At 47.9% G+C, this 12,575-nt stretch overlaps 1 protein-coding gene across 2 annotated transcripts; it reads left to right on the top strand.

Annotated features, from left to right (window-relative positions):
- Positions 1-1,197: 1,197 nt before the first annotated feature.
- Positions 1,198-11,426, top strand: SLITRK5 (SLIT and NTRK like family member 5). 2 transcript variants are annotated; one of them, XM_083735253.1, is made up of 2 exons: positions 1,198-2,551; positions 6,429-11,426. In XM_083735253.1, the coding sequence occupies exon 2, from the start codon at positions 6,437-6,439 to the stop codon at positions 9,320-9,322; it is 2,886 nt and encodes a 961-aa protein (XP_083591379.1). In that variant the 5' UTR covers positions 1,198-2,551; positions 6,429-6,436; the 3' UTR covers positions 9,323-11,426. The 2 variants fall into 2 exon arrangements, with proteins under 2 accessions (XP_083591379.1, XP_083591380.1); XM_083735254.1 differs by lacking the exon at positions 1,198-2,551 and adding an exon at positions 3,633-3,791.
- The last annotated feature ends 1,149 nt before the right edge of the window (positions 11,427-12,575 follow it).

Below are 12,575 nucleotides of genomic sequence, written 5' to 3'. Positions count from 1 at the left end.
ATTGGTAGGTATGCAGCCATTACAGTTTAAATCTTTTATTTTCAACAGTGCTACATCATGCACTAAAGAGGGATTTAACTGAGGAAGATTTGCACTCCTCAGTTTTTTTCCACTCTCTTGCTCAAGAAGATTTTGTCGCACAAGTCGGAAAGATGCTAAATCACCCAGTGGACAGAAGCTCAGGATTTGTTGCCACTGGACTTATCGTCTTCAAGATGAGTTTGTAGCCAAAGTTAAAAGAGAGGGAGGGGCTAAGGGGTTACTTACACTTCCCCACAGAATCTGAAGAAGTGTGCATGCACACGAAAGCTCATACCAAGAACTAACTTAGTTGGTCTTTAAGGTGCTACTGGAAGGATTTTTTTTTGTTTTGTTTTGACTTCCCCACAGAGTAACCCAAGACTCACAAGAGGTAGAAGTGTTTTATTAGAGAGAATGGACTCAGACCTTTCTGCCTTCTGGTAAGACACAGAAAACAGAAGAGATGGGAGACGGGACATGGTAGAGCAGCTGAGGACATCCCAGGTCCACATTATTGCCATATTTTATGCATAATGGCCTCCTGCATATTGAGGAGGGGGTGTTACTGGAGGTTCTGGAACATATGAAGCGTAGAATGGCTCAGGGTTGTCTCCCTGGTTGTGCTTATAGCTCATAGCTTGTGTGCGATTAGGTCTTTAGCATTCCATGCAGGCAGTTGCATTGTCATCCATCTTGCATGCATGTTGGACATTTTGGGAACATGCACAGAGGTTAGGCCTCCCTGAGCATGCTCTGAGATTACAGAATTCATTCTGGATGCAACAATCTTCCTTGGGAGTTTTGGCAGAGCAGACTGCATTTGTTCAGCTCTTTGTCAAAAGACTTTTGGAACTGAACCTAGGCGCCCTGCTCTTCCAAACATTTCATACTCTCTACCCACTGCAGTTTTCCTTGCTCTATATATCCAGTGCAAATATGTTTCCAGATGCCCACAATCACTACACACCAGTGGCTATACTGCACGAATGTGCACAGGTGGATCTGTGAGGTTTGTTGGATATTCTTCTGAACCAGCTGATTGGTTTCCAAAGCTGACACAACAACTCGTTCCTATTCAAAATGTAAACATAAAAAAAGTCCGGCAATGTCCTGTTTTAACATTAAGAAGGGTGTTTCCAAAGCCAACAACACAAGAAAACCCCACCACCAAGAAGTGTTGCTGACAACTTTTAATGTCATAAAATATTCACTGGCCATATTTAGCACGTTGCCTCCCGCAATTCTGCCAGCTGGCAAGGAAAGAAAAGGGGTCACTCCATCAGGAAAACCTGGTGTGATTTGTTGTTCCTTCTCCAGCAGATTCCTCTCCCTGTCCTCTGATTCTCTGGCAACAAGGTCCCCTTACACAGTACTCCCGCCTGTGTAAAACATGAAACAAGGCTGATCTCCATGCCTAGGAATCATCAGCATCATCACAGCGAAAAAATCAAAATAAGAGAGAGAGAGAGAGAGAGAAAGGGGGAGAACTCCCCCCTCCTGCTTTTGCTTCAAGCTAAGTGAGCATTCCTGAAGAATGCCAATTTGATGCCTAACACTGCCATCTATTGGCCGCCAATATCCGGATTGCTATTGCTGCCTTTTCTCTTTCTCCTCCCCCTCGGAGCTCTCCAGCTCCACTGTGTCTGTGGCAGCTTGGCTAGAACAGCAGCTCCATACAGAATAACTGGCTATATTTGCTTGCTCGCTCGCTCTCTCTCTCTCTCTTTCCCCTTCCTGTGGAAACCCTCTCTTGACTCGTAGGGCCTCTCCCCTCCCCTCCTGCTAGCTCCTTTTCTTTGCAAGTGGGGAGAGGCGAAGAAGGCAAGTTGATGGCAGTTCTTGGCTGGGGCGCCCCTGGAGCCAGCCTCCCCCGCAGCCTCCCCCCAGATCTCCGCTTCTTTGCGCTCTCCTGGGAAAGAGATGCGGAAAGGCTTGCGCGCGCTCGCTGAAGCCGGCATCGGTGGATAGAGATAGCAAGGCGAGGTTGCAAGGTGTTCCCCCCCCCCCTTCCTTCTTCTTACGATTGCTACTGTCATTATTCTCGATGTTGTTTTGATTTCCCCACCAGTCCGGGGGAAATACCTGGGACGGGCTTGAGGTGGAATGCATCAGAGAGTGCCACCAGAGCTTTTGAGATCGGAGGAGGACCATCATTCCCAAGCGGAGGGGGATCGACGGCGGGGGCTCCCGGGGAAGGATCGGCGAGGAGAGCAGGCGCCACCGCCGCCGGGGAAGACGGGTTCCCTGCGCGCTGGTCGCCAGCCCTACCATGTCCAGAGCGCGCTGCAAGAAGAAAAAGAGGAGGCTTAAAGGGGCGGCTCGCCGGGTCCTGTCTCTCTGCCAAGGCTCCTCCGAGTGGCATCAGCCCCGGGCGCTGGGAAATGGTGTGAGCGAGCAGGCGAGGAGACCAGCGCTGAGGAAAGGAGGAGGAGGAGGAAGAGGAGGAGGAGGAAGGAGAAGGAGAGAGGGGAGCCTCGGCTCCAGCAGCGGCCGCTGAGCGGGGAGAAAGTTGACCTCTTCCATGGAAAGCGTAAGTACCAACAGGAACGGGAGGCTGGGTGCGATGGGGGAACAGGGAGATGCGCGCCAAGAGAGATGGTGCGTCGGCATGTCTGGATGCTGGGGCGGAGGGGGGGGGGGCACAGAGACTTGTGGCGGCTGCCCATTCCGTTGACTGCAGGAAGCAGGGATTGTGTACCCCCCTCCATGCGTGCATTTAACCCTCCACCCAATCTCCCCCCCCAACACACACCATGGCGTTTTCTTCGCTCAGGGCCTCCTGCACCCCAAGCACCCCCCTTTGATCGCCTATCTCCCCCCCCCCACGCGCCAATCGGGGTTGTCCCTTCTTCCTCCTTACCGAATCTCTCAGGGACGACCCCCTCCATTGTCCCCCCCTCCAGCCCCCACTTCCTGCCTTCTCCCTCCTCGTGGGCCCTACCCTTCCAACTTGCCTCCCCCCAAATCCAGCGGAGACCGTCTCCTGCCTGCGACTCCCCTCCAGACGCGCGCACACTTCTCTCTTCTCCCACCCCCCTCTCCAAACCACCCCCGTCTTTTTGCCCTGCCTCTGACCCAGATCCATCCGAGCAACGGAGCGAATTGCCTCTTTCCACCCCTTACTACAGATTCCCCACCCTTCCTAATCACCCAGGGCGCCCCTCACCCATGTAAAAACTCATCCGGATCTCTCTCTCACCCTTTGGCCACTCTGCCCCCAGACCGCCCCCTCCCTCCCTCAGCACCACACAGGATTTGCACCCAGACCTCTCCAAATCACCCTTTCATTTACCCCTCCTGCTTGTCATTCAAAACTAGGCACCCATCAGCAAACCCCCCTTCTCCAGATAACACCCCCCCAAAAAAATACCACCCACCCACTTGCTAGCTTCCTTTGGGGGGGGGAGACACCCCTAGTTCCCTCTCCCCCCCCCGTAATACTTCCACTCCCTCCCTTTAGCAGCCCCCGCCCCTACTTTCCGCTACTGGGGAGGGGAGAATTGGGAGCCAGCCCTTGGCACCGCTGGTGTGTGTGCGCGCGTGTGTGTGTGTCCGGGCTTGGTGGGGGGGGGGGTTGGTAGCAGAGGCTCAGCGGCGTGTGCAAGGCTATGTGTACGCTCCCCGCTAGCCAGGCAGCCTCTTCCCAACTGCAATCCCCACCGCCTTCCCTGCTCGCCTCTGCCTGGGCGGTTTGCAACACACACCGAGCGGGCGAGCGAGGCAGCTTTATGGGTTGCAACAATGCTTGGGCCCTGGAGATTTCTGCCTCAGTAAGTAGCGAAGGGGTGGAGGAGGACTGGGCGACGGTGGTGGTGGTGGGGGGGTCGGAGAGCGTTGATCCATGTCTCCTTGTTGCTCTTGGCTCCCCTACACCCCCCCTTCCCTTTTTTCTTTTTTGCAAAGCAACACCACTGCCCCCAGCTTTTTGCTTGCAAACCGAGGCGGTTGCTTCAGTGCGGTAATATTAGGGGTGGAACTCATTTTTTTCCCCTCCCCGGGGAAGGGGGCACGGGAAAGAGGAGCACTGAAACAAGAATTTCACCCCTCCTCCTTTTCGAATCTCTCTCTCTCTCTCTCTCTCTCTCTCTCTCTCTCTCTGCTTCCACACACAGAAACACATTCCACTTAGCTGTTTCTCCATCCTTTTTTTCTAGCCTTTGCGAACCAGATCTCTGGAGCAATCCTCTCTATGCCACATTCAACTTTATTTGTCTCATGTCCTCTTCCCAATCCCCCTCCACGATTTTGAAGACCGGAGAAGGTGCAAGGAGGAGGACATACAATTTATTTCATTGCTCTTGCTACCTCCGATTCAAATAAAGCCTTGGGTGGTTTTCTTCCCTTAAAAAATAAATAAAAACAGTCTGAAAGGATGCATTTATTTATTTAGCTACCTACTTATTTGTGATATGGTTCTCCGAGAAGCAGGCAGATAATGGATGAATAGCTCTGCTGGACCTGAGAATTGTGTTAGAAGTGAAGGGGTTTTTTTTGGGGGGGGGAGGTTCCCCCTCCCAGCTTGACTTCTTGCTTAACACAGAGAGGGAGACATGCCTTTTTGCCAAACCATTCATTCTGCTGGTGAAGCAAAGACTTCTACCCTAATGTGTCTGGGTTCTGTTCTACTGCAAAATGCTTGCACCTAGACGGATGCTTGTCAATCTGTGAGCGATGCTTAGAAACATAAATAAATTGAGAGAGAGAGAGAGAGAGATGTCTAGGATCCTCCAAATTCAAACGTTCATGGACTTGTGGGAAGGGTTGACCTGAACATATCCAAGCCATCCTCTTTCTAAAAAGCAATAATAACAAACCAAAAGTCATCGATTAACGCTGGGCGACTTATTAATCCACCCCCCCCAACCCCACATGCTGCCCGCGGAGCTTCCATCCATCCTCTGTCTAGATATTTATTGTGTTCAGACACAAGTAGAAGCACCCTTTAGGGGGAAGACAGAAAGGCTTTGAGAGGGGAAAAGAAATTGGGATGGTCTTTCTGTCTGGATGCCGTTCAGAGATCAGATACAGGTTGAGGGGAGTGCAAGTGGATGAGTTTTTTGAGGGGTATTCCCCAATCCACCTCCCTTGAATGCCTTCTCAGAAGGATGGAGAGTGCTGACAGCCATGGTAGCTGAGAAGCAGCATTTCCACCGCTCCTGGACTTGCTGATGATCTAGCTCTCTGAGACCTACTTAGCTCTCTCTCCATTGCAATTAGGCTAGTTTTGCAAAGCGTGGGAGAAGAAGCAGTAGCTCAGATATGGCTGAGGCTGCAGGGACGCTCCTCAAGTCTAGCATGTTTGCCAAATTCTGGGTGAGTGGCTTAAAGGATGATGCTTTTCAGTGTGTGTGTGTGTCTGTGTGTGTGTGTGTGAGAGAGAGAGAGCATCTGTGTTGCAATGCTGCCTTTTTGCCAGTGCCCTTGTGAAAACAACTCATTTACCAGCCGATCAATCCAGAAGCAAGCGGCGATGATAACTTCTTTTAAGAAGATCTTCTAATAAGAATTCATAAATATTCCACCAGTGGCTTGCTCTGTCTCCCCTCCCCCTTTCTTCTTTCAAAAAAGAAAAGCCTTTGAGATGACGAGGGGGCGTATATATAATTATTTGGCTGAAGAATTTCATCACTTTTGATTCCCCTCCCCCTTAAAAAATTGAGATGTTGATTGACATTTTGTGTAAGCTTATAGAGCAAAGCTGTTTAGGAAATCAGGTTTTTTGGGTGGGGGTCCACCCTTTTCAGGGTTTGTCCCTCCCCCCACTTTCAAAATGATTAAAAATAATAATGTTGGCATGCTCTATCTTTACAGTCATTTGTACTATAGACCCCTGCAGTGGAATTTCAAGGAATGGTTTTACATTTCTCTATATATGTGGAGAGCAGGCTGTCCTTGCCAAAAATGGGGGGAGACCTTCCTTTGCAGGTCACTGTTCATGCTGAATGTTCTGAGAAAGAAAGGGAAGGGTTGCCGGGTAGGTAATAGGTGAGGTTGAAAACCTCATAAAATGGTGCTTCTGTTCTCTGAAATTAGAACCAAATAACTAAACTGACAGCCATTTTATGTATATTTGTGGATTGTGTGTGTGTGTGTGTGTGTGTGTGTGTGTGTGTAGTGGGGGAGGGGAAAACACCATAGAAACAAATAAAACAAAATATTGAAATGCGTTCCCAGGAATAAAGGACTTGGGTTGTGACTTTACCTTTCGAAAGACAGGAAACCTGTACTAAATCAATAAGTTAATAGCTATTATTTAACAAGAGTTAGATGGGTGTCTTGTAATCAAAACCCTTGGCAAGCAACCTAAATTCTGTCCCTCTGCAGCTTTGCCTCCTAACTTTGTCATGATCTAGGCTTCAGTCCTCACGACATGATGGTGTTTTGTTCTTTCTTCTTGCCCTCCGCAGGAGATAACATGTATGCTTGCTGCTCTACGGTGACACTGGAGCAGGATCTCAACAGGAAAATGCATATCTGGATGGTACAAACCATAGCCTTTGCTTTAACATCTCTAGTCCTGGCGTGGGCAGAAAGCATTGAGTATTATGGGGAGATCTGTGATAACAAATGCCCTTGTGAGGAGAAGGATGGCATCTTGACGGTCAGCTGTGAGAACCGTGGCATCATCAACCTCTCTGAGATCAGCCCCCCCAAATTCTCCATCTACCATCTCCTGCTGTCTGGGAATCTTCTCAACAGGCTCTACCCCAACCAGTTTGTCAATTACAGTGGGGCTTCGATTTTGCACCTGGGCGGCAATGACATCCAAGATATCGAGACAGGAGCCTTTCATGGGCTGAGGGGCTTGAGGAGGCTGCACTTGAACAACAACAAGCTGGAAATACTGAGGGATGACACTTTCGTAGGGCTGGAGAGCTTGGAGTACCTGCAAGTTGATTACAATTATATCAGCGCTATCGAACCCAGTGCTTTCAGCAAGCTGCATCTGTTGCAGGTGCTGATTCTGAACGACAACCTCCTCTCTTCGTTGCCCAACAACCTGTTCCGTTTTGTGCCCTTGACTCATCTCGATTTGAGGGGCAATCGGCTAAAACTCCTTCCCTACTTGGGCCTCCTGCAGCACATGGATAAGGTGGTGGAGCTGCAGCTGGAGGAGAACCCGTGGAACTGCTCCTGTGAGCTGATAGCTCTCAAAGATTGGTTGGACAGCATATCCTATTCAGCCCTGGTGGGGGATGTAGTCTGCGAAACCCCTTTCCGTTTACATGGGAGGGATTTGGATGAGGTTTCCAAGCAGGAGCTTTGTCCTAGGAGGCTCATCTCTGATTATGAGATGAGGCCACAGACCCCGCTGAGCACCACAGGGTATTTTCATACCACACCAGCCTCTGTAAACTCTGTGGCTACTTCTTCCTCGGCTGTTTACAAATCGCCCTTGAAGCCCAAAGGGACCCGCCAACCCAACAAGTCCAGGGTGCGTCCTACCTCCCGCTTGCCCTCCAAGGATCTGGGATACAGCAACTATGGCCCCAGCATTGCTTACCAGACCAAATCCCCGGTGCCTTTGGAGTGTCCCACAGCTTGCACTTGCAACCTACAGATCTCCGATTTGGGTCTCAACGTCAACTGCCAAGAAAGGAAGATTGAGAGCATCTCAGAGCTCCAACCCAAGCCGTACAACCCGAAGAAGATGTACCTGACTGAGAACTACATTGCCCTGGTGCGTAGGTCGGATTTCCTGGATGCTACTGGCTTGGATTTGCTTCACCTGGGCAATAACCGCATCTCGGTCATTCAGGATCGGGCCTTTGAGGATCTAACTAACTTGAGGAGGCTCTACCTGAATGGGAACCGGATTGAAAAACTGAACCCAGAGCTTTTCTATGGGCTTCAGAGTTTGCAGTACCTCTTCCTGCAATATAACGTAATCCGGGAGATTGAGCCAGGCACTTTTGACCCTGTGCCCAATTTACAGCTCTTGTTTCTCAACAACAACCTGCTGAGATCTTTACCTGGAGGCATTTTTTCTGGCTTAACTCTCTACAGGTTGAACCTGAGAAGCAACCATTTCTCCTACCTTCCTGTAAGTGGAGTGCTTGACCAGCTGAAATCCCTCCTGCAGATAGATCTCCACGAGAACCCTTGGGATTGTACATGCGACGTGGTGGGCATGAAGTTGTGGATCGAGCAACTCAACACAGGAGTCCTTGTGGACCAGGTAATCTGTGAATCCCCTAAGAAATTTGCTCAGAATTACATGAGGAACATTAAAGCAGAACTGCTGTGCCCAGACTACTCTGACATCATTGTTTCCACACCCACTCCATCATCCATGCAGGGACCAGCCAAGACCACCCCCTTTTCCAACTCCGGGCAGATCAATAGCACCTTGGAGGAGGATGACTCGGCATCACCTTCTGGTGGCTCGTCTTCCTCCTCTTCTTCCACGGTGCCTTTGTCAGTGTTGATCCTCAGCTTACTGCTGGTCTTCATCATGTCTGTATTTGTGGCCGCAGGTCTCTTTGTGCTGGTGATGAAGCGCAGGAAGAAGGTCCAAGGCGACCATGCCAGCACCAACAACTCGGATGTGAGCTCTTTCAACATGCAGTACAGTGTGTACACAGGAGGGGGAGCCCCCCATTCGCACCCACACGCCCATCACCAACAGCATCCGCAGCATCTTCACCATGGAGGAGGAGGTGGTGGTCCGGCTTTGCCCAAGGTGAAAACCCCCGCGGGACACGTCTATGAATACATCCCTCATCCTTTAGGTCACATGTGCAAGAACCCAATCTACCGCTCCAGAGAGGGCAATGCTGGTGAGGATTACAAAGATCTCCATGAGCTCAAGGTGACCTACAGCAACCATCACCTACAGCCCCAACCCCCACCACCCCCACAGGCCTTGGGGCAGCCCCAAGCAGCTCCGGGGGGGCAAGAGGAGACCCTCCGGAGCCCCACATACAGTGTGAGCACCATTGAGCCTCGGGACGAGTTGCTTTCCCCTGTCCAGGATGCTGATCGTTTTTACAGGGGCATTTTGGAGCCCGACAAACACCCTTCTTCCACTTTGGGGGGCAGCAACCTCCCTGAGTACCCTAAGTTCCCCCCAACTGCCTACACTTACTCCCCTAACTATGACCTTAGGCGCCCCCCTCACCCCTATTTGCATCCCGGCCCGGGGGACAGTCGGCTCCGGGAAACAGTGCTCTACACCCCCCCAAGCACTGTTTACGTGGAGCCCAACAGGAACGAATACCTGGAGCTAAAAGCAAAACTAAACGCAGAGCCGGACTACCTCGAAGTGTTGGAAAAACAGACCACATTCAGTCAGTTCTGAGACCTCCTCCTCTACTCCCGTCCTCCCACCCAGAGCATTTGTATTTAATAACCACACACAAAGAAACACACTGTTGATCTACTCCACATCCCGTCCCTCCCCAAATCCGCCTTTGCTTCATGTTGTTGGAAGGTGAAGTGCCTTGGCACAGAAGTTTCCAGCTTTGGGGAAAGTTACCGAAAGGGTGTGCTGCTTCCATAGTTATAGATCTTTCTCTCTTTCTCCCTGCCCTCTTTATTTTTATTTTTGTTTCTTCTTTTTTTAACCACCTCACAGCCAGTAGGAATCAATCAATCGAGCGAACTAGACACAGCATTTGTTCTTGCACTTGTGTGATGCTAAAAAGGAGGAATTGGGATGTGGGGTTCTTTTTTGTTTGTTTTTTGTTTTAAAGAGAGTGTTGTCTCATATGACGATGTTGAAAAGGTCACATAAATCATTTTATCTTGTTCTTTATGTTGAATATTCACTGCTGACAATTCCCCCCTCCCTCACCTCAGTTCAATAGTGCTGGGCACCAAGTTCCCTTCTGAGGCATGGATGGCTTTGGGGAGGGTGGGCAGGGGAGTGAGAGCGATTGGCACACCCTGACTTTAATACAAGGTCGTTTGGTCCCCCCACCCCACTCCCCTTTTTTAAGGAAAAAGAAAAGAGGATGTATTTGTATGTTTCTGGACTTTTGAATTAAAAACCAATATTATGATCTTTAAAAGGATCACCCTAGATGTGGACAAATCAATAAAGAGTTCAGAGATATATGATCCATAACTGGTTAGTAAAAATAACTTATTGAAATATATACAAAAAAAATATTTTATTGTAGCTCCTATTTTTATATACATGGTAGCATTTTCTTCACTCTTTGAGGCTCCATTCCTCCGGAATGCTTACTTATTGTATGTGGTTAAACTTCCCTCTGGAATAGAAAGCAGGGCCTTCTTCACACATTACAATGTCCTTTTCTAGATGTAGACCTAAAAAAATGTGACAAAACAGGTGCTAGAAATGCATAATTTGCAGCTCCATCCGGCAGAGAGACCAGATTGGTTGTGGCTCTTTGTCGTGTGTACACTTGGTGGCCAAGCCTGGTTTGCTGCTGTGTCATGTGTGAAATGGTCCTATAGAGTTGATGGCAAGGGGAAACACCTGACAGATACATAGGCTGCTCTTCTGCACACAACTATGCTCCTACTGACTTCAGTGGGGATTGAAGCTGACTCACGGAGCACAGAATTGCAGTCTGAGGCACCTTCTACATTTGCCAGAGCAGGTTCCTACTAAATTGTGGTACTTTAAAGTTCCATCTCCCACTGCCCAGGGTGTTGAATAGGTTACAGGATGAGGCCCAGAGTCTGTGATTTGCTCAGAAGTGTTACACTGCATTCTGAGCTCTTTCTATCCCCCCCTCCCAAACTCTGCACAAAGCTGTTGTGGTCTCTGGAGAATGTCAGAAATCGCCAAGGGGGATCCAGATTCAGTTTGTCACACTTTAGACCCATTGAATTCAACAAACCAGCTTAGTAATTTAAGTCCCACTGCTTTCAGTGGAACTGAAGTGTGCCTCACATAATTTGGATCCAAGCCACTGAAATTAAATCATCAACACTATCATCACCAAAACCTAATAGACAATCCAAGGCAATCAGTCGGTACAGGAAAGAAAGAAATATATATATGATCTATTTTGTTGTTGTTGCTGCTTCTTATGTATGATTATTCTACAGAGCCTCCTGCTAGGATGACTAATTGGACTAATTAGTGAGGGACATGTAGAAATTGTTTATTTTAGCAGGAGTGGTGGTGGTGGTTTATTTTCATAATTCAACCAAAATATCTTAGTTGGAGAACTGCTGGGTTGTTCAGTCGAGCATAATTGCCCTTGTACAGATCCATTTGTGTGCTGGCACCTTGGAAGGCCAAAATGACGGACTGTACAAATCTATTTATGGAATATTGATTCTTACCCCTTTGGGCAGCAAGCAGTGGCAAAAGATATTCATAAACACAGCATCACTGTACAATGGGACAGGTTGTGGTCTCATATATATCCCAGCACATGTAATTTTTTTTTATATAGTTTATGAATAAACACTTGATAACAATTTCAAACAGAAGGAAATGAAATAGTCTTTACCGGAAGCTACATGATTTATTTCCAGTGCCAATTGTTGCTCACACATGAAAATCATTCTCCTCACACCCTTTATTACTGATATCATGGACGTGATAGCATTAAACTCATGCATTCTTTAAGGTGTTTCCTGAACTCGCCGTACTTAATCACGCCGACGGTACATAACCCTGCAGACCTATGTTGTATAATGCTATAGTTTCACCTTGAAATTTTGTCTCCTTTCTATAGTTTTCGTTTTATATGTGTGAAACTGGGTAAGTGATATTTCACGTGGATTCTTAACCTTGTGGCATGTCCAGGGTTTCTGTTTTGGGAAAGAGGGGATAAATGGTTTTGTTGGATAATTTTCCTGAAAGAACTTTCTATCTGGATTTTCTTACTTGTGCAAAGTATATGACTTTTTAAAAAAGAAAATTTGAGACCTCAGGTTGTGTATTTTTTAAATCTTGCTTTCATCAAGGTACTTTTGATTTCTTCCAGACCTTGCCTCAACCTAGCTTTCTCAAAAGGGAGAAAGGAATAAACCATGTTATTGGGGAGAGGGTGTATATTTGGACGCAATGCACCTGAATATGGATTTTGAGTGTGATTGTGGAAAAGCGTTTATTTGCTAAAACTACACATTTGCTAACATCAGTGTTTTGCATTGTGACATTGGATTTCTCACTAATTCTCAGCAAGCTAAAAAATCCCGTGAATACCTTCTCTTGGCTGCATGACTGAAGTGATCAATTTGAACAGAGAATATATATAATTTCATATATAAGGTATCAAGGATCAGATATTGATTTTAGACGTGTCAGATGCCAAATGCAGAGTTTGCATTTGAATTTGGATGTGCTGCATTGTTTGACCTTATTTATAATTGCCAATTTATCCTTCCAATTGACTTGAATGAGGACGTTCCCCCTCTTTCCGCCTCCATCTGTAGATTTTGTTTGGTGTATTTTTTCCTTGGTTAAGCTTGTGGCATGCATTCATATCCTGATTAGAAGAAGGCATGAGCGGATTTAGATATGATGTGAATACTTCAGTCATTGCTAGGACTGCTGCTTTTTCTGTTTTTGGCAGGATTCCTGCATCCTTGATTTCTAGCTAGCTATTCCCAATTCGGGAACT

This window comes from Podarcis gaigeae, assembly GCF_964106915.1.
Source record: "Podarcis gaigeae genome assembly, chromosome: 4".
Taxonomy (NCBI): domain Eukaryota; kingdom Metazoa; phylum Chordata; class Lepidosauria; order Squamata; family Lacertidae; genus Podarcis; species Podarcis gaigeae.
Note: the sequence above shows the minus strand (reverse complement) of the source record. Positions and strands in the feature narration are given on the sequence as shown.

Bases quoted from the DNA above. Each gene is read 5' to 3' on its own strand.
- SLITRK5 (XM_083735253.1), top strand. From the start codon at position 6,437: ATGTATGCTTGCTGCTCTACGGTGACACTGGAGCAGGATCTCAACAGG.